The sequence below is a fragment of the Eptesicus fuscus genome, chromosome 3 (genome assembly GCF_027574615.1).
Source record: "Eptesicus fuscus isolate TK198812 chromosome 3, DD_ASM_mEF_20220401, whole genome shotgun sequence".
Taxonomy (NCBI): Eukaryota; Metazoa; Chordata; class Mammalia; order Chiroptera; family Vespertilionidae; genus Eptesicus; species Eptesicus fuscus.
The window spans coordinates 24,492,098-24,518,048 of record NC_072475.1 but is presented as its reverse complement, the minus strand read 5'-3'; the positions used below and the strand labels follow the sequence as shown (position 1 = coordinate 24,518,048).

At 40.2% G+C, this 25,951-nt stretch overlaps 1 protein-coding gene across 1 annotated transcript in view; it reads right to left on the bottom strand.

Annotated features, from left to right (window-relative positions):
- PPM1L (protein phosphatase, Mg2+/Mn2+ dependent 1L) overlaps positions 1 to 25,592 on the bottom strand; it is a 238,857-nt gene extending 213,265 nt beyond the window's left edge. The window contains exon 1 of the mRNA XM_008142248.3: positions 24,889 to 25,592. Within this exon, the coding sequence (XP_008140470.1) occupies positions 24,889 to 25,287 (399 nt within the window). The 5' untranslated portion in view covers positions 25,288 to 25,592. The remainder of the gene's footprint in view (positions 1 to 24,888) is intronic.
- Positions 25,593 to 25,951: the final 359 nt, after the last annotated feature.

The following is a 25,951-nucleotide window of genomic DNA, read 5'->3' as shown; positions in this document are numbered from 1 at the left end:
GACCATGAACAGGCCAAAGTAATTTTTAAGAAAGATTACTAGGAGGTTTTTTGTTTTGTTTTGTTTTTAACAATCACTACTTTGAAAGAAAAAGAATTTTAAACCTTACAGAAATGTTAAACAATGTTAAATTATGGAGTAATGCAATTCAATAAGTGAACACTTCCATCATATCTTTTAAAATTATATACAAATTAAGCAGATTATATGATTAGACAAAAGTACTTAACATATAAACTCTATGAAGTGAGAGGTGATATGACAACTCTTTTTTTATTTAACAACTTTTCTAAATCTTCATAACCCTTCTACACATTTAATTTTTTTTCAATGAGCATACATTATTTTTTAAATAATAAAAATACAGATTCAAAAAAATTTTTAATCTAAAGTTTCTGAAGTAGGATAATCTCATTCATTTAGAAACAATCCCAGTCCTTCAGAAATCAACTAAGTGTAATTACAAATACATTTTATGCATTTTTTTTCAAAACCTAGCTTTTCCACAATCAAGACTTGATTTTTCAATCAACTGAACTTTTAAAACACAGGCCAACTTTCGCAGGTAATCAGAATGCCTCGTCACACTCAGTTAGTTTTGTGGGAACTGAGTGTGGGAACTGTTACTCATATTGCACTGAAAATTTTTCTAATTTAAATTCTTTATTGTTAAAGTATTACATAAGTCTCCTTTTTCCCCCATTGACCTCTCCCCGGCTGCCCCCACCCCCCAGCACATGCCCTCACCCCCCCCTACTGTGTTCATTGGTTATGTTCATAGGCATGTATACAAGTCCTTTGGTTGATCTCTTACCCCCTCACCCCCCACCTTTCCTCATAGGTTGGACAGTCTATTCGATGCTTCTATGACTCTGGTTCTATTTTTGTTCATCAGTTTATGTTGTTCATTATATTCCACAAATGAGTGAGATCATGTCTGACTGGCTTATTTCGCTTAGCACAATGTTCTCCAGGTCCATCCATGCTGTTGCAAATGGTAAGAATTCCTTCTTTTTTATAGCAGCATAAAATTCCATTGTGTAGATACTGTATACCACAGTTTTCTAATCCACTCATCTGCTGATGGGCACTTAGGCTATTTCTAAATCTTAGCTATTGTAAATTGTGCTGCTATGAACATAGGGGTGCATATATCCTTTCTGGTTTCTTGGGATATATTCCTAGAAGTGGGATTACTGGATCAAATGGAAGTTCCATTTTTAATTTTTTGAGGAAACACCATACTGTTTTCCACAGTGGCTGCACCAGTCTGCATTCCCACCAGCTGCATTGAAATTTTTTTTATAAGTGATTGTGACTAATGTCCTATAACAGTTTCAGTCAACATGGTGTTGGTGGTAGTGCTGAAAAATGCACTCCCAAATCAACTTCAGAACAGACACAAGATGGGGCAAAACTCTGTGTGAAAGGGCATACACCTGTCATGACACCGTCCAGAAGAAACAACTCTATGGAATAAAGATAACAATGACAACATTTATTTGGCAAAACTAAATAAATCAAATGGAGAATGACAGCTACTGGGCAGGAGGTTTCTCCTTGGGGTGAAGAAAATGCCCTTGAGTTAGATAGTGGGTGATGTTTTTACAGCTTTATGAATATACTAAAAACCACTGAACTGTACACTTGAAGCAAGTAAATTTTATGTTATGTGAATTCTACCTCAATTAAAAAAAAAAAGTAAATCTCAAGAAATAAAAGAGCGGCCAAAAATAAGTAATGGCATTCTGAAATGCATGCACAATATTTTAGCAGAGCCATTAGCGGGGCCCAGGAAGTTCAACAAGACACACAAGGCAAGGCTAATTTCCTGGTGGTTTCAGAGTTACTGTGTTCTGTACTTTGATTTCAAAAAGAAGATATAAAAAGCCTCAAACTCAACCTCCATTTTTTTTATTCTTCTCCAGGGAAGTTGCTTTCTGAAAAAAAATTCCATTGGTTTTCTAAATATGTCCAGACAAAAGCAGGGTAAACACTCTGCAGTCCATTACTTTCAGAAATTGCCAGTCCTTTGGCCTACTCACCTCACTGGATGGTGGGAGACAAGGGCCTGCAAGTGCACCTAGCACTGTGTGGCCTGCCTCCACCAGAGGATTTCTTTCATGTGCTTGAACTCTTTTGAATGTGGAATGCTTTTAGACAGGACATCTAAGGGGGCGGTGTAGCCAAGCCATTTTCCTTTTCTTTTAATACAATTGGACAGCTTTTTGGTTTCAATGGACTTCTATCTATGAACCAATAAAAGCAAGAAACACATCACCTATTTGTCGAGAAAGATCTATAAGATCACTCAGCCTATCTATGTCCAAATGTAAAAACCTGCAGGACCGTAATCCCTTTCCAGATGTGCTTTGTAAAGCAAAAGAAAATAAGAACATATAAGGCCATCGCTAAGGCTATAACTGTCAGCCATAGCTATTAAAAGTATACATAATGCCATGAATAGGTTCAAATGTCACAAAATGTTTCTAATGTCAGAAAAAACATTTTTCTTTCTAAAAATGAAAGGATAATAGCCAGAAAGGAACATGAATGGAGCTTCTGAGCTACTGGTAACACTGTTGCTTGAGTTAGATGTTGACTGCAAGAGTGTGTTCAGTTTGCAAAAATTCATCAAGCTATAGAATTATGACATGCACTTTTTGAATGTGTGTATGTCCATAAAAGTAAAAAATAAAATAAATAAAAGGGAAACTGAGTTGTTAAAAAATATTATTGAAGACTTTATTAGTTCCTTAACTAATATTGAGTAATTCTATTTACATGGTATCTAAAGTAGTCATTCATAGAGACAGAATGACTCCTGGTTACCAGAAGATAGGGATAAGTGGAAATGGAAATTGTTGTTTCATAGGTATAGACTTTCAGTTTTCCAAGATTAAAACATTCTGGAGATGATGCATAACAATGTGCATACAGGAGTTCACCCACCTTATCTGTGGGAGATACATCCCAAGACCCTCAGTGAATACCTGAAACTGGGGATAGTACTGAACCCTACCAATATATGCTATGTTTTTTCCTATGCATACATTCCTATGATAAAGTTTAATTTATAAATTAGGCACAGTAACAGATTAACAACAATAATAATAAAATAAAACAATTATAACAATATAATGTAATAAAACTTATGTGAATATTAGTCTCTCTTAAAATATATTATTGATTATACTTTTCACTTAAAGGAGGCACTTGATGGCTTCTCTTTGGCATATCTGAATTGCCAGCATCACTACTCTTGCGCTTTGGGGCCATTATTAAGTAATGAACACAAGCGCTGTCATACTGTGACAGTCGATCTGATAACCAAGAGGGCTAGTAAGTGCCTGACGGGTGCAGAGTGTATACAGCCTGGACCTGCTGGACAAAGGGATGATTCACATCCTGGAGGGTCAGGGCTGGATGGCCAGAGATCTCATCACACTACTCAGAATAGCACACAATTTAAAACTCATGAATCAATTCTAGAATTTTCTGCTTACTATTTCAGACCATAGTTGACAGTGGGTAATAGAAACCACAGAAATCAAAACCGTGGATAAGAAGGGATTACTATATACTTAACACTACTACACTCTATACTTAAAAAAATGGTTAAGCTGGTAAATTTTGTTAAATGATTTTACCACAATTTTAAAATTTTTAGGAAAATATTTTAGAAAGTATTTAGATTAAATGCTCATTCTAGAAGAAATGGAAAAGACTCTTCATAGTGCTAATCTTCCCTAATTCCACGATAAGGCTAATCTGACAAACATTTATGGGGTACCCACTCCGAATAAGGCACTGAGGTGGTACAGTACATCTGAAAGTAGACATACAATAACTAAACAGGAAAAACAGACATAGTGCTAACCTAACCATTTATAGCTATAAGTTCTCCCCAATTTCAGGAAGGTAAAAATGTTTTGCAACTCAGATTCAATATGGCCAAGGGGAAACTTAATCTAATGCTTGAGGAAATATCATGTTTTTATCCTGGGATACCTCACTTTTCTCTGAAATGGTGATTAGTAATAACTGCATGGCTTATTAAAACAACCCACAAGCAAGTTCTGTTTCGCACAGTTGGAAGAGCCTAGAAGAAGGTAGCTGATGGTGTTATGAATTGAGTTACTTTGGTTTTCAACGTGATTCATAAAGTTCCCAAAAGTAGAAAATGTCCATTTTGTACCTGAGAATTTATAAATTTCTCATGTTGGACATTTTCTAAAATGCCATTCCTTGCCCTAGCTGGTTTGGCTCAGTGGATAGAGTGTCAGCCTGAGGATTGAAGGGTCCTGGGTTCAATTTCAGTTAAGAGCACATGCCTGGGTTATGGGCTCAACCCCCAGTAGGGGGCATGCAGGAGGCAGCCAATCAATGATTCTCTCTCATCATTGATGTTTCTATCTCTCTGTTCCTCTCCCTTCCTTTCTGAAATTAATAAAAATATATTTTAAAAAATAAATAAAATAAAATAAAATGCCATTCCTTTAACTCAATAATTAGGGTAGAGGAAACAAATATATTCTGATGACATTTGGCAAAATAAGACCGAGTCGATGATTTCTATTCCTTTCTAAGGTATTTTCACAGTATCAATACGTTGTTTTCTACTCTATTGTGCAACTTATCTGATGTTTCCATTCTTTGAGTACAAACCAAGCATGTCTGAGTGCCAAATCTTAAGTCTACGAATCCCTATTTCCACCTCCAGGCAGATGAAATTGTTCATTTACATTTCCCCACTCTTTGATACTCACTAAATACTATGTATAATTTTACTTTGCATGATGCTTTTGGAAAGGAAAACTCTAGACTGAATTTTCTTCTATTGAGCTCTAGGACATGTTCTTTTGTACTTAATATTTGAAAACTGAGGCAAGTCTAATGTCCGATAATCCATAACACCCCTGAGGAAATAACTGAACCACCTTTTGAAGGGCAGATGGAGTTAAATCTGAGAATATTGCCCAGCTTCTTCTGAGGAGCCAGCCTCAATTCTCAAAATTCCTGCCTTACAACCAGAAATAGTTACCTGTCAAACTGATGAAAACCACTTGCCTAGGTTTTAATTCTGTTGTTAACTCTATTCCCTTCTCTGAGATATTTCTCATTTCTCTTCCCCACAGCTATCTGTCTTTTATCCTTATTTCAAGGTTCCTCTCAATTTCCAACTTTTCCATGAATTCTTGCTTGGTCATGTCAGCTTTAAGTAACAGTTCCCTCCTTATGGTCTGTGACAAGGCAATCAAATCTATATATTTAATTTGCATTTTCCTTGTTCATTATTTAAAGGGCTCTGCAAGGACGATACAAAGCACAAGACATGAGAGTTGATAAAAAAAACAAACAAACAATGAAGTGTAAATACAATGAATAATGTAAATAACTTACTTCATCTCAATTTGATTTTATTCACATGTACTTGAAACATGTATTACAGATAATCTAACGTGTCAGAAGCAGAGTGCTAACAGTACTTCAGAAACAACCACCATATGAATGTCTTGCCAAACCAGGCCTGCAAAAGGCAGTGTGGTGCAGAGAAGAGGAGGACTTTAAAGTCAGGCAGACATGGAAAGTATTTTCATGCTAGCTCTGCCACTTAGTAGTTGTGTAACCCTGGGCACACAGAAGTCTGAGCTTCAGTTTCCCCAACTATAAAATGGGGATAAACAACAGCTGCCTCAAAGGACCCTGAGGATTCAGTGAGCACATCGATGAAAGCGTCCCACATGCCGCAGGCACTTGACAGTCAGAACGAGCAGAGCTCTCTGGTATCCAACAGATATAAGTGATAACAAATGCAGTCATGCAACTTAGCATTTTCTTTCCATTTGTTAAGCATCACTGTTTCTAGAATTATTGTGAGGCATTATTTTTAGAATGCAAGCCATCTGGATCAGTGGAGGCACACCGTGGGGACCTAACAGAGACAAGAAACTCAAGGAAGTTGAACTCTGGTTAGAGAAGAAAAGTACCTTAAAAATGAACACTAACACAACATGTTCAATGGCCTGTCACAGACCATAAGTTCAAAGGAGGAAATGACTATTTTAAGCTGGAAATTGAAAGGAGCCTTGAAATAAAGCATGAGAAATCTCTCATAGAATGAAATGGTTAACAAAATAACAGCAGTGGGCATGTGCGTCCATCAGGTATTCGGGGAATGGTGAAGAGACCAATTTTGCTATAGTGCAGAGTTTTGTAGGGGAATGACAGAAGATAAGGTTGAATAAGGTAAAGCAGTCAGGGATGCCATCAGGACAACCCAAAAGCCAAATTTCAGAGCAATAAATCATGGTTGAAAGAAATCATAGACTTTTTCGAAAGAAACCATGTATACGCCCAGAGAGTTTCTTAGAAGACCGATCTATCATCAGTGAATGGATTCAATGGAGAGAGACCAGAGACTAAGTGAACAGTTAGGAAGCCACTGTCACAATCCTAGCGGGAAGAAATGAAAGCCTGAAGGAGCATGGTGTCGGTCTAACTATAAAGATGGAGACAGAGATGAGAGGTATTATACAAAATCTCACAGACTTAAATGAAGAGGGAAGAAACAAAGATGGCATGGTAAGCCCAGCTGGCGTGGCTCAGTGGTTGAGTGTCGATCTATGAACCAGGAGGTCATGGTTCAATTCCCTGTCAGGGCACATGCCAGGGTTGCGGGCTCAATCCCTAGTGGGGGCCATGCAAAAGGCAGCTGATCAATGATTCTTTCTCATCATTGATGTTTCTCTCTTTCTCCCTCTCCTTTCCTCTCTGAAATCAATAATACAAAAAAAAAAAAAAAAAAGATGACATGGTAGTTTCAGGAATGGGAGACTGAGGCAATGACAGCCCCATGAGAGGAAGAGACACATCTAGAGAAAAAATGAATCTTGGGACACAGGAGGCAAATTCAGTTTCAGATAGGTAGTTCAGGAAGTGATACCCAGAAACAAAATATTATGTCAGCATGTGGTGATATGGCCTCTAGATGGGAAGAAGAGCCCTCCACTCAGAAAGGATGGCTGAATCCATGGAAGCTGCAAAAATTCTGGCTCAGCCCTAACCGGTTTGGCTCAGTGGATAGAGCGTCTGGCCTGCAGACTCAAGGGTCCCAGGTTCGATTCCGGTCAAGGGCATGTACGTTGGTTGTGGGCACATCCTCAGTAGGGGTTGTGTAGGAGGCAGCTGATGATGTTTCTCTCTCATCGATGTTTCTAACTCTCTCTCTCTCTCCTTCCTCTCTGTAAAAAATCAATAAAATATATTTTTTTAAAAAAATTCTGGCTCAAAGAAACAAAAGGAGACCAGCTCACCGTGTACAGCCCTCCTTGAAATGCAGGTTCATGAAGGAAGTCAAACCCCCAAAGAAGTCAGAGAAGGAGCAAAAAAATATAAGTGGTACCAAGGAGATGAGTCTCAAGAAGACAGAGGTGGTCAAGAAAGCCAAATCTTACAGAAACACCTAAGAAGATGAGGCTGAAAACAAGCCAGCACATGTGGAAATTATGAGACCCTGAAAACCTTCCAAAAACCAGATTTGAAAAGGTGGCCGGTGGCAAGAGGAAATGAGTAAGTAGGAAGAAAGCAGAAGCAATGTCTATAGTCTGTGCTTTCAAAGGAATTTTTTCTAAGAGAAATCTCATTCAGATTTTTACTCTGGAATACAAGAATATGTGGTGTTAGCCCTGGCCAGTTTAGCTCAGTGGATAGAGCGTCGGCCTGCGGACTTAAGGGTCCCAGGTTCAATTCTGGTCAAGGGCACGTACCTTGGTTGCAGGCACATACCCAGTGGGGAGTGTGCAGGAGGCAGCTGATCGATGTTTCTCTCTCATCGATGTTTCTAACTCTCTATCCCTCTCCCTTCCTCTCTGTAAAAAATCAATAAAATATATTTAAAAAAAGAATATGTGGTTTTAGAAAAATGAAAGACTCTGATAATACAAACCATCGTTAGTAGTCACAGGCCCTAGTCTTTCTCTCCCGCTCTCCTTGTTTCATCTGATTTCTTGGTTACCTTGTGCAATCTGTCAACACCTCTTATTTCTAGGCTATACTTCTGGGCCTCTCTCCTTTCGGTAAGAGGGGGTCATGTCTAATCATGTCTAGCCCTTTCACCTCTCTTGCTCTTTTTTTCACTCACACCACAGAGGCAAGGACAAAAGTCAGATTTTATAAGATAACAAGATTTAATAATCATTCCTCTTTCATGTTTACAAAGAAGTACCTAAAAAGATACTCAACATCATTAGTCATTAGGAAAATGCAAACTAAAACCACATTGAGAAACCACTTCTAGAACAGCTCAAATTTAAAAGACCAGCAACGATGTAAAGCCACTGGAATTCTCATATACCACTGAATGAAATGTGAAATAGCACAACCACTTTGTAGAATAGTTTAGTAGTTTTTTTGTTTTTTTTTAACTAACATACACCTACCATAGTATCCAGCCAATCTACTCCTAGGATATTTACCCAGGAGAAATAAAAGCCATACAAAGACATGTACATGAATGTTCACAGGCAAAAAGTAGAAGAAACTCAAATGTCCAACAACATGTGAATGGATGTTCAAATTGTGGTATATCCACATAATAGAATACTAAGCAATAAAAACGAATAAACTATTGATGGATGTAGCAGCATAGATGAATTTCAAAATGATTATGTGCAGGGGGAGGCAAAAAAATAGGGAGTACATACTGTAACTTTCCATTTCTGTAAAATTTTACAAAATGAAAACTAAATCTATAGTGAGAGAAAGCAGATTAGTGGTTGCCTAGAGATGGAGGGATTGAAGAAGAACAGAAGAGAGGCATGACAAAGGGGTGTGAAGAAACTTTTGAGGGTGATGGATATGTTTGTTATCTTGATGATGGTGATGGTTTCACAGGCATACACAAAACTAATCAAATTATATATTAAATGTGTGTAGTGTATTGTGTGTCAATCATACCCCAATAAAACTGTTTTTAAAAAGAAGAATTGGGCCCTGGCCAGTTTTGCTCAGTGGATAGAGCAGATGCCTGCAGACTGAAGGGTCCCAGGTTCGATTCCGATTAAGAGCATATACTTCAGTTGCTGGCACATCCCCAGTAGGGGGTATGCAGGAGGCAGCTGATCAATGTTTCTCTCTCATTGATGTTTCTAGCTCTCTGTCCCTCTTCCTTCCTCTCTGTAAAAAATAAATAAAAATATATTTTAAAAAAGGAAGAAGAATTGGGTCAATTGGAAAAATCTGAAGAGGGAATTCGTACCAAAAAACATTGCATCAATGTTAAAATGTCTTAAGTGAAGAAAGTAGATGTCCTAATAACCATAACATAAAGTCACCATGAAGGTATCACTCTGGTAAAGTGGGAATATTAGTTGGGCACTCCCGCTGTTATTCTATTTTTTTTGGGGGGGAGGGGGGAATTAGCTGTCCTTTCATCAAAGAATGCCTACTTAAGCAATATTTCCAAAGTAAATGCTTACCTGAACTCTTTCATGTCTAAAACTGTACAATACAAAATATTTTGGGGATAAAGAACTTCCACCTCTGTGTGGCTCTGCGGATCAGAGCAGGGTCTGTGGCTGGGAGAGGGGGGTGCGCAGAGATGTGCAGAGCTGCCCTGGACACTGTCAGGATCCCAGTTCCTTACCCGTGTGATTTCTTCATCGGCAGCCACTTGGATCTCGTAGGTATTAAAAATAAAAGCTTCCTTTCCAATAATTCTTTGCTGCTCAAAGAGTCTCATTCTCAGACAAACCCAGGAGCAGACATTTACCAAAACAGTTTTAGGCCTGAAGGAACCATATCAGATGCTCAGGAGAGATGCCAGCAAAGAAGGAGAGGTCGGATTCCCCATTGGTCTCTCCTCTGAAATCAAAGGATAATAAAATCCTGCAGGGTCTCAAGCCATATAGGTCAGAAAGAAACAGCAAGTGTAAACCTTTTCTATGTGTTTATGAGTATAAATTACCAGGCTGAGTGTCCATCTCTCTATATTCCCATCTGCTGCCAAAGATATGGCTGGCACTTAGATCAAAAATAAAGTATTCAATATGGCATTATAATTATCTTTCTAAAATTGACTTTAAAAATAATCAGGATATATTCATCTTACTCCTAACTCCAAAAAGCCACATGTTTACTCTGCTTTGTATCATTAAAATTTTAAGAAATGACATTTTCTCAAAGTGATCACACTAGGATATATACAATATGCTCTCTTTAAAACAAAAAAGTTCCTGTCACCACCTGAAAAACCAAAATATTCTTCACTTTCTTACTCTATTATCATATAGAAGGTACAGAGAAATGGTATTATTCACAAATTTACACAAACTCAAGATACTCTATATCATTTAAAACACTGTTAAGCTCTATTTTATATGCATATACTTTATTCTATACTATACATTACTTTGGATATTATGTTTATAACTACATAGTATATAGTCTACAGAATGAGAGGTACAAAATCACTTTTTTTATGGACGATTTGAAAAATCTTGCAAGGGAAATTTTGGCTATGCATGATTTTGTCTTTGTACATTAAACCCCACACAGTATGAGACTGTTCCTTAAGCAGCTACAGCTTCCTTACAAGACAGGTAGTGAAAATGAGAGCAAGGGTTTTCTACAAAGGAATCCCAGATAAAACAAGGACACCCTTCATCAAAACCAGCTGAAATGCCAGAGCAGATAGCACCAGACCTCCGGCTCCAGGGGGACAGTTTCCTGTGTGTGTGTGTATCTCTCCAGGTTGTCCACAACCTGCAGAACAGTATCCTGTTCAGTCGATATTGTGCCTATGATTTAGACTAATGCTCTCCGAGGGCAGTGGTCGGCAAACTGCAGCTCACCAGCCACATGCGGCTCACGAGCCGCGGTTTGCCACTCCGCTGACTAATGAGTTTGCCAACCACTGACCTAGACTCTCGATTCCAATGATTACAGGCTGTTGTTGTTCTTTGTGATTAAGCCCCTATCCATGTGGCTCGCGAGCTGCAGTTTGCCGACCACTGGATCCTAGGACATTTCTGTGAAATGGATGACAATTTCCCTCAAAGACAGTGTTTGTGTGATCAGTGCAATCAATGCCCACTGCTTTTCAGCATCACCTGTTCTAATCCATTCTTGTGATCATTCATTCTCTATGTTTCTACACTATGATCATCCTTTCTTCTTTGGCTCCTACTTTACCACTGGTTTTTCATCTTTCATTATATTAATAAAAAAAAATGTTGGCCCTGTTATCCATAAATGGAAGCCATTTCACATTCCTCTCAAACTTTTATTTATTTTTTAAATAGAAACTGGATTTTCTTTTTTTTTTAAATATATTTTATTGATTTTTTACAGAGAGGAAGGGAGAGGGATAGAGAGTTAGAAACATCCATGAGAGAGAAACATCGATCAGCTGCCTCCTGCATACCTCCTACTGGGGATGTGCCCGCAACCAAGGTACATGCCCATGACCGGAATCAAACCTGGGACGTTTCAGTCTGCAGGCTGACGCTCTATCTACTGAGCCAAACCAATTAGGGCTCATCTCAAACTTTTAAAATAATCTCAAGTACAGTAACAGGATAACACCCACTATCGTGACTATTACAAAACATTGTTCTGTTCTAGTTCATGTCATGAGGCAAAAAAAATCAAAAACAAAAAGTATAATTATTTAGAAAGTAGGAAACACAATTAACATTTCTTGTAGACAATATGACTGCATATCTTGAGGGGAAAAAAGGAGAGAATGAATCACCAGAAAGGCTATTAAAACTAAATGGGAAGGTTAGTCAGTAGGCACTTGTATAGACTGGCAGTGATCAGTCAGAACAACATAATTAAAAGATGCCCTCATTGTAACCAATTTGTAGCAGCAGCGGTAGGGTGAGTACTTCATCTTCACACACAGAATTTACTCCAAGTGCATTCATTTGGTCTATAGGAAAATCTGAAGACTTAGCGCCCTCCCCTCTCTCTGTATCCTAGACCACTGCCAGGTTGTCCCCCTCCAAAATGTGTACAAAAATTCTGAACCTCCCAGGAATCTCTTCTCTTTGACCTGAAGTGGAGTCAAATATCTTTTTATTATTATTATTATTATTATTATTATTATTATTGATCTTAGTGACCTCCTGGTTCATAGGTTAATGCTCAACCATTGAGCCACACTGGCTGGACAAATACCTTAAAACAAAATCATAGCTCAGCCAGCGTGGCTCAGTGGTTGAGCATCAACCTAGGAAACAGGAGGTCATGGTTTGATTCCTGGTCAGGGCACATGCCTGGGTTGTGGACTGGATCCCTAGTGTGGGGTGTGCAGGAGGCAGCCGATCAATTATTCTCTCCCATCATTGATGTTTCTCTCTCTCTCTCTCTCCCTTCCTCTCTGAAATCAATTAAAATATTTAAAATAATAATGTTAAGTTACAATATCTAATATTTAAGGGACAAAAATTCTACTGAATTTTACCAACAAATTCATTGTCTAAAACAGGAAGAGAGTCAAATAGAAATGGACAGACAACAGAAGAACCGCTGTGGTACATTAATACATTTCACATTCATCAGCAGCATTAACCATACTGAACAACATATATTAGAGGAAAAGAATCCACTTTGTTGTTTTCTAAACACTCAGGCCCCTCCTTGTTGCTAATTTACACAGAACAGAGAGAAAATCTGAGTTACAAAACTACCTAATCGTTTCTTAAGATTTGTTAGGGTCCTAAAATACCAAATTTACATCTCAGCTCCCAGGCAAAGTCATCCTGAAGCCAATTGAAAATAAGATGGTTTACCCTTTTTAAAAGTCTTCTACAGCTAATTTTCCCCATGTCAGTGTTATATACTTTTATAGCCCCACTGTCTGATGAATTTGCTAATGTGCAGACAAGAAATGTTCCAGGCCACCATCTCTGAACCCCATTACCACTTGTGGGGCCCACCAACAACCATTCCCAACCATTCCCCTTCTTCCTAGCTAACAAAACCCTAGTTTTGTTCACCTTCAAGCTTTCAGGACTTCCAGAGGGGGCTGGGCTGAACCCAAGGTGAACTATGTTGGGTCAGAGTTCACCAAGACGATAGTATCCCCATGGCCACGTCATGGGTTTAGACAATTCTGACCTAGGAGATATGAGCGGTAGTTTCTAGACAGGTTTTCCTCAGACTGTAAGAATACAGTTTCTTTCTCGTATCTCTGGATGCAGTTCTAGAAAAGGCTTGAAGTTACTGAACTGCCGAATTCACTAGTCTTGGAAACAACTACTTCCATTCCTTTCCTTATGTTGGACGATAAATGTCACTAGTGTTTAAGCTGCTGCCAGTTGAGTTTTCTATCACTTGCCACCAAAAACTTCCAATTAATGCACCATCTAGGTATCTAGCTAGAATTTACTCCACTAATCTGTAAAACTGGAAGATGTTCCCTTTATTACCAAACTAGCTCGATACTGTCTTTGGTAGAAATTACCTTGTGTCTCCTTTTTCTCTGAGATGAGTGTTTCTCTCATACATTGATGCACTTATTTAAAATGGGGGAGGGGGAAAAGGAAACTATTACTATAACCTTACTGAAATATGAATGGCAACAACCTAATGTATGTCGGCTGAGGGCCAAATAAAGAGAAATAAGCTTAAACCAAAGAGACCTAGTTCCCATAATAAGATGAATTTCCTGAAAGAAAGGATTACAGAGAAAAAAAATTCTTCAGGGACAAATGGATTCTCCTTGATGAAAGTCTTTAAAAATAGATTATTCATGTAGCTGTGAAGCCTTAGGCACTATATTTGGATTATATGACAATTCAAGATTCCTGCCAAGCCTATCTAAAGACAAAATTTATCTTCTTTCTCAACAGAAATTGAGAAAAACATCTAAGTGCTGAAATAAAAGAGAAGTAAAAACTTCTTAATCCCAAACTCTAGGACACCCATATTTATCATATACCTATGTAAACCAGTTGTTGTAGCAAATGCACCTCATTATTCTAGGGAGGAAAAAAGCAAACATGACTAAAATCCTATGAATCAATTTCCATAAAATCCTGACAATGTCAGTACAGACTTCTTTGGCCAGAAAATGTCCAGTGACTAATTTAACTGAAAGTTAATTTACTTAATTAAAAAGAGAAATGAAATACTTATTAGATTTTTTTTAAATAGCATTATATACTTATTAGAATAGAACCATTCCAACCCTGTAGTGATTCTATAGCTAAAAGAATAATTTTTAAGTGGTTTTAGATTAAAATCTTTACTGTCCAAGAGCAGTGCTGAATAGAGACTGTCTTATTAAAGATACAATTTGAAATATTTAAGATTTATTACTACAGGGCATTAAATTCCCACTCACATTTATAATGACCAAAACCTGGAATATTATCATGGAAAAGCAAATGCAAATAAGTGTTCACTTCTCCAGGGAAGTCATAAGGTTTTCTGACACGCTGTGCAATGGATAACTGGTCTTTGGTTTAGCAAGTAAGACACATAGATTATCTGTCAGCTGCTCACACAGGTGTAGAATATGGAGGGTAACAGTGATGGATGGTATGATAAAGAATGTGAGTCTCAGAAAGAAACCTAATGCTATGGAACCGTTCATTTTTGTACAAATTAGAGAAGGATGCTCTTTCCAAGTGATTATAGACCCAGCGCTACCTAGCTTGGGGAGCAGACAGTTCTTCTGGACACATGAGGAAATGGTGTCTCTGGTATTGCTGTACATGTCCCTCTTGCACAATTATATGCAGTGGCCCCCAACTTACCTTCAGAGGAACCCCATGCCCCGAGGCAGACAGGAACTCCTTAGTCTTCAAGGAAAGGAGGAAAGGAAGTCTCATTCTTTACAGACTCAATTACCATAGCCCTCCCTCATTCTAGGAAGGGTTGAGGCAGCTAAGGGTCCATGACATTGGGGCCTGTTCTCACTAAATAGTGAAAGGGTAAAAAATGATCCAGAGAAATCAAGTAATTAAATTTATAGATTTGTTTTTCAAATGTAAAATATTTTATCTTCACTTTTTTAAAAAATATATTTTTATTGGTTTCAGAGAGGAAGGGAGAGGGAGAGAGAGATAGAAACATCAACGATGAGGGAGAATCATTGATTGGCTGCCTCCTTCAGGCCCCAAACTGGGGATGAGCCTGCAATCTGGTGTGTGCCCTGACCGGGAATCGAACCATGATTTCCTGGTTCATAGGTCGATATTCAACCACTGAGCCACACCAGCTGGGCTATATCTTCACTCTTTAAGCACAGCTTTACATAGCACAGATTTCAAGTTCATTGAAAGGATATCAATTTATCAGTATGCATGGTTTTTCTCTACATGAATATTTACTTAAAATATTTCATACTTTTCAAGGGAGGGCTATAACTATAAAAGAAAGCTATAAAAAGTACTATAATGCTAGTGACTATTTTAAATGATGGCTTCCTTTGTTTATTTAAACTTTGCTTTTGAATATTTATATTAAAAACAGATTATAACTAGCCATCACCAAAGCTTGGGCTTGACTTAAGGTTGACTAAGAGAGTAATTTATTAAGTAGCCTCCTGGAATGGAAACACAAGACTAGCATCTGCTCAAACTAAACATACCAACTCCAGTATTATAAACAAATGAGAAAAATAATATTTTGCTGTTTAAAATTAACAATCATTTTGGTAGTAAGACATTATTTGGTCTTCTAAAAACAAAACAGTGCTTCTGGATGAAGAGAAATTATGCAAGGATATATTCACCCCATACACTTTCCTAAAGTCAAGCCTTTATTACTTTAAAATAAAACACAAATCTGCCCTAGCCAGTTTTGCTCAGTGGATAGAGCATCAGTCTGTGGACTAAAGGGTCCCAGGTTCGATTCCGGCCAAGAGCACATGCCTGGGATGCTGGCTCGATCCCCCTGGGAGTGTGCAGGAGGCAACCGATCAAAGACTCTCTCTCATCATTGATGTTTCTATCTGTCTATCCTCCCTTCCTTCTGAAGTCAATAAAAATATTTTTTAAAAAAAACATAAACCATTATTGTTTATTGTGAATGGCTAATTGGGGGGGGGGTGTAAGGGGGAGGGAGGGTTGTATTGTTTTGTTTTCAGAAAAGGACTGTTTTTTTCCAATACTGCCTGCAGTATGGGAGAGCAGCAGGTCATCCACAAAAATCTGCTCTGCTGCCCCCATAAGCTAGCTGCTTATATAGGGCAGGACAAAGATCACACAGGGGAATTGGGTTATAGGCATGGGGAAGTAGGGATTACAGGCATGGGAAAGTAGGAGGCTGGAGTGGGACTCCATTGTTTGGGCAATCAAAATCTTTCCAGGAGAATGGACCAAATTCCAAGGTTGACTCCCAGGTCCCGAGGGTGTACAACGCCCAGCCAGGTCAGAATGTCCTTTCTTTAACCAACACAAGGCAATCCTGGTTAACAGAACATGATCAATATTTCCCACAACCATAGCCAGTCCCCAATATTCCTTTCTTGCCCCTAACATTTCCCCACTGCTATTTCTATCATCTCTTATCTATGAGATTAGTTTTAGATGAAAAGTCTCATCCTGCTGGACTGCATTTGCTTCTTCATTGAAAGCAGTTCCCAGGGATGAAATACACCAAATGCAGGATCTTGGATATGTCCAGATTTCCGGTTTGATCCCTGTAGGGATGGCAACTGAGCCACGTTTCTCTCTCTCCCTCTCTCCTCCCCTCTCTCTCAAATCACTAAAAACGTATTTTTTAAAATGCATATAAAAAATATAAGCAAATAATACACCAAAATCTTAATAGTGGATATCACAGGATAATAAGATTTGGATTAATTTTGGGGTTTATACTATCTATCATGTAGTCATATTACTTTTATAATTTTAAAATTAATTTATTTTAAAATATTTTAACTTGCTCTGGATTTATTTTAATATTCATTAAGTAGTATTATTAAAATAGTGAAAAAAGTTAAACCACAAGAAAATATTACTTAAGTAGACAAAGATCAAAATAGAAGTTAAGAATAAAACAAATGCTGCAAATATTAACACTCAAAATGAAAATATTACCTTTTATAAAAAACTGAGTTCCTAAAGAATTATTTGCCTCTATTTAAATTGGACAGAGCCGCCCTAACTGGTTTGGCTCAGTGGATAGAGCGTCGGCCTGCGGACTGAAGGGTCTCAGGTTCGATTCTGGTCAAGGGCATGTACCTTGGTTGCGGGCACATCCCCAGTGGGGAAGTGTGCAGGAGGCAGCTGATCGATGTTTTGCTCTCATCGATGTTTCTAACTCTCTATCCCTCTCCCTTCCTCTCTGTAAAAAATCAATAAAATATATTAAAAATAAATAAATTGATCAGAGCCTAGGAACCACCTAGAGGACCACTTAGATCTGAGACTGAATGATGTACATATTTTTTATTTTAAAATCAGTGCCAGGGAAATGAAGAGGAATGAAAACATGCTGTTTTTTAGTCTTGGAAAAGCTAGACTTTGTAACAACACCTAAACTTAACAAGGTAAAATAGTAAGAAATGTCTTATCATTTGGATAATTAGATATTATAAACAATGTATATTTTTCTCTTTTAAAATGTGTCCATTTAGATAAGGTATGACAGATACAATGTTTTACAAACTGAACAACCAAATGGTCAACAAACGTTTTATGAATCCCAGAAAAATGTGTAAATCTAAGGAAAAAGGAAACAAATGTATAGCCAAACTCACTATTGTCCAAATTTCCTCCTTCATCCAACTGCCCTCATTCATTTTGATGGTGCCGCCCTGACAGCAGTCTTACCACTTCAGAGCGTCTCTAATTCATCCTCCCCCTCTCTCTCAGCAATGGCCCACACCCCTGGGTTTCATCTTCACTACTTTGGCCCAGCCTTACCAATTTACCTCCCCTCCCCTTTCTATCTTGTTTATTCACATCGATCTTCTCTATAGATTATAGGAACAGGATTACTGAAGCATGGATCACATGCCATTCCTCTGCTCAAAACTATCCAATGGTTCTCCAACATCTACAGCCCACAGCCCAAGGCTCCTCCGCGTGGCTTTCAATATCAGTGCTGACAACAGTTCCAGAGCATCACTTATGTGTACACTAAACCCAGGCCAGGCTCCTCAACTGTGGTCCCAGCACACTGGTGTATCCTGTCATTGTAAATATGTCACAATTTGTGACCAATAATGGCTCGAGTACCATAACTTGTGAATTACTTACTTTTTAAAATAAGCTAAAAAGAATTCAGGTTTATTCCTATAATGTCGTCTCATTTACCTGCATTAGAAATGAGGTGGGGTTTCTATGAGAACACTGGGAACTGCCCATCACTCTGGGCTCCCCATGGAGATATATCATACATGAAATCTCATCTGTCATGTGAGTCACGGTGGAAAGCTGTTCCAAACCGGGGTACCTCAAGGAATGGCATCATTAGAGGTAACTTCCTTCTGCGAAGGGAGCAAGCAGGCTGCCTCGCTTCAAATTCTGGCCAACAGTTAAATTTTAAAAGCCACGCTTCTACTCATAAAACGCATAAGGAGGGAGACAGAGGTAACCAGAGACTAGGAGAGGAATCTTTTCAGAATCACTCTATGCCATCAAGATGGAGACAGCTTCTAGTGAGTTGGAGGCCAAGAGTTTCATTGTATGGATTTTCCACTATAGTGCTGATATGAAGTTTCTTTTTTAAATAATAGATTTAACTTAAAAATAGTCAACCCAAAAGCAATACTAAGTATATCAAAACACAGAGGGTGCTCCTCAAATATGGAAAGACATAATGAGTGGGCTCCTAGAATGACAGCAGTTGGGTCATGACATGGGGCTACCTGCCTTTCTCCCAACTGTGCCTGCATTTTACTTCCTCCAGACCATTGGCACACTGCTCTTCCACCTGTAATGTCATCTTTTCATCCTCCCTCCACCCAACCTCTGTCTATTGAAATGCTAGGATATTGTCAAATGTCAGTTCCTCTTCAAAATTATCCAAGACTGTCCAGCCAGTATGGCTCAGTAGTTGAGCATCATCCCATGAATCAGGAAGTCACAGCTCAATTCCCAGTCAGGGCACATACCCAGGTTTCGGGTTCGATCCCTAGTAGGGGGCTTGCAGAAGGCAGCCAATTTTTTATTCTCTCTCATCTTTGATGTTTCTAGCTCTCTCTTCCTCTCCCTTCTGCTCTAAAATCAATAAAAATGTATACTTTTAAAAAATTATCCAAGACTTCCGAAGCTCCCTGAGTCAGGCCATTCCCCTCCTCCAGGTGGTTCAGGTGGGTCTGGTAAGCTCTGCTGTTTTTAAAAAGCTCATCTTTCCCAGTAGATAGAATACTTCTGGAGGGCAGAGAATGCACTGATTCATCTTTGGGTATCATAGAGTGAGCACAACATTGTAACATTGTTTTCCACCTATGGCAGAGTATACAGAAAATGTTGGTTTAACTGAACTGAATTTCTAAACAATCTGTTCAGAAGATGCACCAAGGTCAGCAGCCAGAATCCTACACTCACCTACACCTACAAAGGGTAGGGGGAATGGGTATTAAGAGGGAAGCACCCGCTCTTTTTGTCAGAAATGACAATATGCCTTTTTTTAATCCTCACCAGAAGATTTTTATTATTATTATTGATCAGAGGGGGCTGGGGGAGAAAGAGGGAGGGAGGGAGGGAGGGAGGGAGGGAGGGAGGTGGGGAGAAACATCAATATGAGAAACACATCCTGCCCCGACCAGGTATTGAACCTGCAACCTGGGTATGTGCCCTGACTGGGAATCAAAGCTACAACCTGTTGGTGTATGGACGACACTCCAACCGACTGAGCCACCCAACCAGGGCTAATGTGCCATTTTAAACCAAAATAATGCAAATGTTCTCTTAAACCATAAGGCATCTGTCCACACTAAATCCATAGGCCTCTTGTACGTCAGTAATATGGGAGCCCAACATTTACCAGCAGCAGCTGTAATGTCTGTAAAGCAGATCATTCATTGTGCAACTCATAATTTATTTATTCAGAATCATATCTCATTTCAGAAAGGATCCAATGAAGCTTACACAAATACATATACCAGAGCAAGATAAAATGACATATGTAAGACGAGAAAGACAGAAACAGGACAAAGGAAAGCCAAATGTAGGAAGATAAGCTGTCCTGGGAGTGAAGTTCACGCACCAAATGAATGTTTTCAGTAAAATTCCGCATATTTGCTAGAGGCAGGCCAGAGGTTTGGTTCTAACACTGCAAGCTGCCAACAAACACAAAACAATCCAATCAGGTACATGATTTGGCATCCTTCGGATAAAAACAAAAAGCTATCAGAGAACTATCTCTCCCTTGGTCCGCATAAAAAGTCCCCAATAACATCCTTGCAGCTGATTTGTCAGACAGCTTTGGAAGACCACCCCTCATAACAACCCTCACTAGCCAGCACACCAATCAGTATTTGCAAATGATGGAGAGGAAGGCGATCGGGCCAAGGAGTCCAAGTAGACAGCTCCCTGCAGGTCTAGATTTATCAGAAACAGATTTCATTGTATCTAGACTAACCTAAAATCCAGAGGCTTCATGCATCCACTTATCTTTGAAATTATAAACAGAACTTGATGCACATGTCCCTTTTTCTGGGGGATATGTCTGTAGTTTCACAACATCCTCAAAGAGAAGCATGACTCCAGAAAAGTTAAGAACCACTCATCGAAAGAACTAGACTTGTTAGTTTCTTCAGGCAACCCTTCATGAGCTGTTTCTCTTCTGAGCTCCTGAGAAGTGCTGAGCCTCAAGACTGTAGCCCCTGACAAGTATCTGAAGTACAGCTTCTCTCTGATGAGAAGTGTGGAACTCTAAGCTTAACCACTGGCCAAGCTGTTTGTCAAATGTATGATATAATAATATATGACCTTTAATATAGTAATGCCTATAAGCATATGGAATACATAACAATCTGTTCTTCTGATAGGTTTCAGCCACGGACACTGACAAAGTTGCTTCAAAGAATTGGTGATATTTCTTCAGATAATATAAAAATAAAACAAAACCCACCTTTGCCTGTGGATAAAAATTATAGGTAAGCACACAAAAATTTTCATAGATAAACATTATGTTTTAATTTTTAAAATAAACTTCCCACATCACTTGATACAACCTGAGCTATTTTTTTTTACCTCTTAGTTGTTTTAATCTTTGTTATACAGCAAAACAATCACTGCCATAGCTTTAGACACACACACACATACACACACACACACATATACATACATGCAGTCAACCATCTACCCATAGTATTGGTGTTTAGACTGTCTCAAGGGCCCAAGGATATCAACCAAGGAAGCTGGCCTATAGGACCATCAAGACAAGGCTCTTTAAGATTTCATCCATCTAGAAATCGCAGCCATCCAGAGTCTGGTCCTTGACATAACAAAGCCAAAGATATCTTTGCCAAAAATACACAGTTGAATAGACTCAAGAGAACTAACTCATGCTAACCCAACTCATAAGAGCCTGGAGTACAAATAAGAATACCAATTTATTGCTGCTCTCCCATACTGCTGGCAGTATTGGAATAAATGTTCATATATGATTCAAAAAAAGAATACTAATTTATTAATTAATCATAGAGAATATTCTTTTTAACCAATCCGAAAATTTGTACCTGAAGCCAGGGTATTGCTATCCCAATATTAGGATACTGGGAATCCTGATTTAATAGTCAGTTCACCAGAAGTTAAAATAAAGGAAAATAGAGTTTGGGGGATTTCTAATGAATGATACATATCCAACATACACACCTTTCTAGTGATCAACGTTGTAGCTTTCACATGTATGGCCTCTCTCCTTGGATATTGTTGCCCTAACACTGCAGACTTTTTGGTCTCTAAACTTTCTTCTTCCATATCCTTCTCTCCATTGGTATTCCTCTAGGTAGTGTATGATGCAATTGATGAGGGTACAGTTTGCATGCACTATTATTCTTTTTCAAATTAAAAACTCCCAGATAAAGTGCAACTTGCCCAAGGTATAAGGCAGAGCAGAGATTCAAAGCTAGATGTCAAGCCAAAACCCATGCTTTCAACCTTGAAGTAAATGGTGTCTTTCCCAAGCTCCCACCTCCCAGTCTGATTTATATGCCCCCCTCAGTGTTTCCCTATCACCCCATGTATACCATAGCTGAAGTTTTTGGCATATAGGTCTATCTCTGACACTACACTGAAACTTTTTGAGAATGAGAGTCACGTCTCATTCACCTTTGTATCCCTAGTGTGTTATCTGCCTTTCCGGGTTAATGTGCAAACTAATCTGTCCAGTGGTTTCATATAAAAATCACCAAACGGAAGGCCTTGAATTAGGCATGTAGCCTTAGGAAGGTCACAACTTCTCCAGCCATCAACAAACATCTCATCTAAAAATGGGATAAAATGAACACACGATGTGGCTTAGGTCCTTCCTGGATCTAAAAAGCACTACCATTCTAGATGGGCCCTGGTGGGGTTTTTTTAGAGCCTATCTTATTAGTGTGAATTAATAGAAATAAAATTAGCCTCCTCAGTTACCTTCTGTAGCACTCTACAGGCAGCATATATATACTGTATAAATAATAAAAAGCTTTCTCTTCTCTGAAAGAAGATAACTATCATCTCTACCAAAACCAAACAGTAGCACCCTCCTCTGGTGAATGTTAAAGGAGCCCAACAACACAAAAGGTAAGAATTAGATGGTGGGATTTTTTTTGAAAGAAAGAAAAGGCAAGAGAGAAATTACCTTAAAATGTGATAATATTGATTATTTTACAAAGAGAGGGATTTTTAATGTAAGGCAGAATAAAAAGCATTTCATAATTTTTTCTAACAATAATCACTTCTCTATTATTTAAAAATTTAATGAAAAGCCCTGTACATGTAAAATAGTTCTGGTTAAATAAAAGCATTTATCTAGTCCCCTTTCTGGGTGACACATTTACCAGAAGACAGTACTGAAAATTTTTCAACCAATTTGGGTCTGCAATTTTCAGGTTTTAAAATATCAATGTAAAAAAATTTAAAATAGCATTCACTTACACATGCAGAAAAAAACATGCCAACAGAGCACACCAGACAAGCAAAAGCCAAAGTTTCACAACATTAACATTACATACAGACCTCTAAATTAAAAATAAAGCTGTGCTTTCTAAGACCAGGAACAGATTCATCTGCCAACAACTTAATTATAAAAATGTTTAAGAAATATAAGCTTCATTAGAAGACCCATCACAGTCTAGAACACAAAATGAAAATATAAACATTCTGACTCAAGGCAAGAAAACGTATCAGTTATCATATTGGCAACCATGTCATTCAGCTATGCTTTTAGTACCCAAGTACACAGCATCTCTTCCAATGAACTTGACATCTTTCCTCCACTCCCTGACCAAGGGGAAAGGAACCCACACTACACAGGAGGCTACGCATTTACAACCAATGGGAAACCTTCATTTGGAAAGTCAGAATAGAAAGAGCTAGGGTGAATGGGAAAGAGCAAAAACTGATTGCTGCTCCACCAAATAAATTTTCCAACTAAGTTTGCCATTCCTGGCAAACCTGGTTCTACAAGGCAGGTAGATACAGCATCGTGGTCAGATTAGCAGAGTGGTAGGTGAAGTGACTTAATATCAGAGATAGAATGCAGATAAGATAACTAATTGAAAGCTTTCTCAATATTCACCCAAAACAAATGCCAAAGAACAAGCAAAGATTGAAAGAGAATGACATCCCCTACAGCCCACCCAGAGATCAGAAGGGCTAAGAAGGGAGTTGGGGGAAAGTTGGATGGGAGCATGGGGTTGTGAGGGGAGGGGGGAAATGATGAAGAAGGGGTGGGAAGAAGGTAGGGAGGACATAAGGAAGAAAGTATGCTGCCAAAAAAAAAAAAAAAAAAGAGTATGCAACAATGAAACTGTTATAAACTGCCAAATTCAAAGAGATGGGGTGGCTGGCCCGGTGCTCTTTGGAGTCACATTTGCCACTTATTTCTACTGGGCCCATGCCCAAGGACCAGACAGAGCCAATCCTCCCCGGACCTCCAGGAAATCTGAGCCCCAGCGCGCAATCAGGGTGCCGCAGAAAAGAGGGCGAGGGACCTCAACCGGCCTTCTAACCTCAACACGTGAACCCCAAATAAAGGATTTGAGAAGCTGGGAGCCGTCTGCGCCTCACTTCCACCAGGGCGCAGGGGCGAGATCTGGCATCGCCACCTCTGCAAATGCCAGGGGCATCTCGGGTGCCGGGCTGCAGAACCAGCTAAACACAGGCGGCCAGCGAGGCGCTGCTGTCCACTAGCCCGACTGCATTTGCAAAGTTAATGGAGTTGGCAAGAAGCGCAGGGAAGTCCCTAGGGTTCCTCCTCAAGGCGAAAGCGATGGGAAGGAGTCACAGCTTCCTTCATCCTCACTGAGCTCTCACTGACTCGGCTCTGCATTTTGTGTCTCTTTTCCCTAATGAGAATCAAAGGTATTTTCTTCCTTCTTTGTGCATTCCTAGGTCTCAAACCCTAGAACAGAGGCGCGGAGACCCCAGGCCAAAGTTCACGGTAGAAACCATTAACTCTCCCCGCAAAACTAGCACAGTCATTTGCTGGGTTCTGGCCTTGAGAAACATCATAAAATGATGAGGCACGATATAAGCTAAGGATGACCCTCCCTCTTCCCAAAGGGACCCTCAGTCCCAAGAAGTCTGAGTCCAAAAATGTTTTTTGGCAACTTGGAACTAGTGGCTTGACAATCTGGCACCAGGTCTTCACCACACCCCTCGCACCCAAGTCTTACCCCTTCCCCGCCCCCTCCAGCACACAACGTCCTGTTATTTGCACACACACACACACACACACACACACACACACAGACCCAGAAAACTCTACCTCGCCCCCGTGCCCGTCGAAGATCCCGAAGATGGACGGGTGCGTCTTGTTGGCTAGGTCCGTCAGAACTTCGAATCGGTCCTCCATGTGGTCTCTCCGGCCCTGGATGGAATACACCGCCACATTGTGGCTCTTGAACTCCCAGGTCTTGGAAAACTCGGCCTCCAAGACGTCGAGCCCCCCGAGCCGATCGTTCTGCATGATCTCTGCGACCTTGCCCTTCACCATCTTCACGGCGTCCCGGCTGGACTTGACGATGGTCTTCACCTCGTCCGTGTGGAAGAAGTAACTCCACAGCGCCAAGCTGATGCACAGCAGGAAGAGCGTCTCGGGTCTCAGCAAGAAGTAGCGCATGATGCGACCCAGCAGAGACAGCAAAGTCATTGTATCCTCTATCATTTATTATCGCTAGAGCCCGAACCACCAGCAGCGACGCGCGCCCCGAAGGCTGGCGGGTCCCAGAGCACTGCGGGGACGGTCCGCCGGGAGGGAGGCGGAGCAGCAGCCGATGGCGGGGGGGAGGAGGAGGACCGCGGAGCCAGGCAGGAGGCACCCTACTCCGACCAGGCACCGCCAACAGAGGCAGTTTCCCTTTTGTCTCCCGGCCTCGGCGACCCGGCGGCCCGCGCCTAGCGCACGGACGCCAGTGCTCGCCGCCCGCGCCGCCTCCCCTCCCTGCGCGCCTTTGTGAGGCGGCGGCGGCCGAGACGACGGCAGCGGCGGCGGCGGCGGCGGCGGCGGCAACAGCAGCGGCAGCGGCAGCTAGTGCCCGAGCTGGGCGCAAGGAATCAAGTTAAAGTTGCGCGGGGCAGGTCTGCCACGGTAGGCGAGAGAGTTCGGGGGGCGCTGGCGTCCGCGCGGCCCCGGCTCGGGTGCACCCTCTCAGCTCCGGGGTGCGATCAGCAGGTGAGGAAGGCGCGGGGCGCGAGAGCCCGGCGGGCGAGGGATGCAGGTCCCCTCTAGGGCCGGCGCTGCAGGGGAGCACAGAGCCGGCCGAGTGCTCCGATTCCTTCAGACACCCCGGGGGGCCCAAGAGAATAAAAGTTTTGCGGGAGCCTGAGCA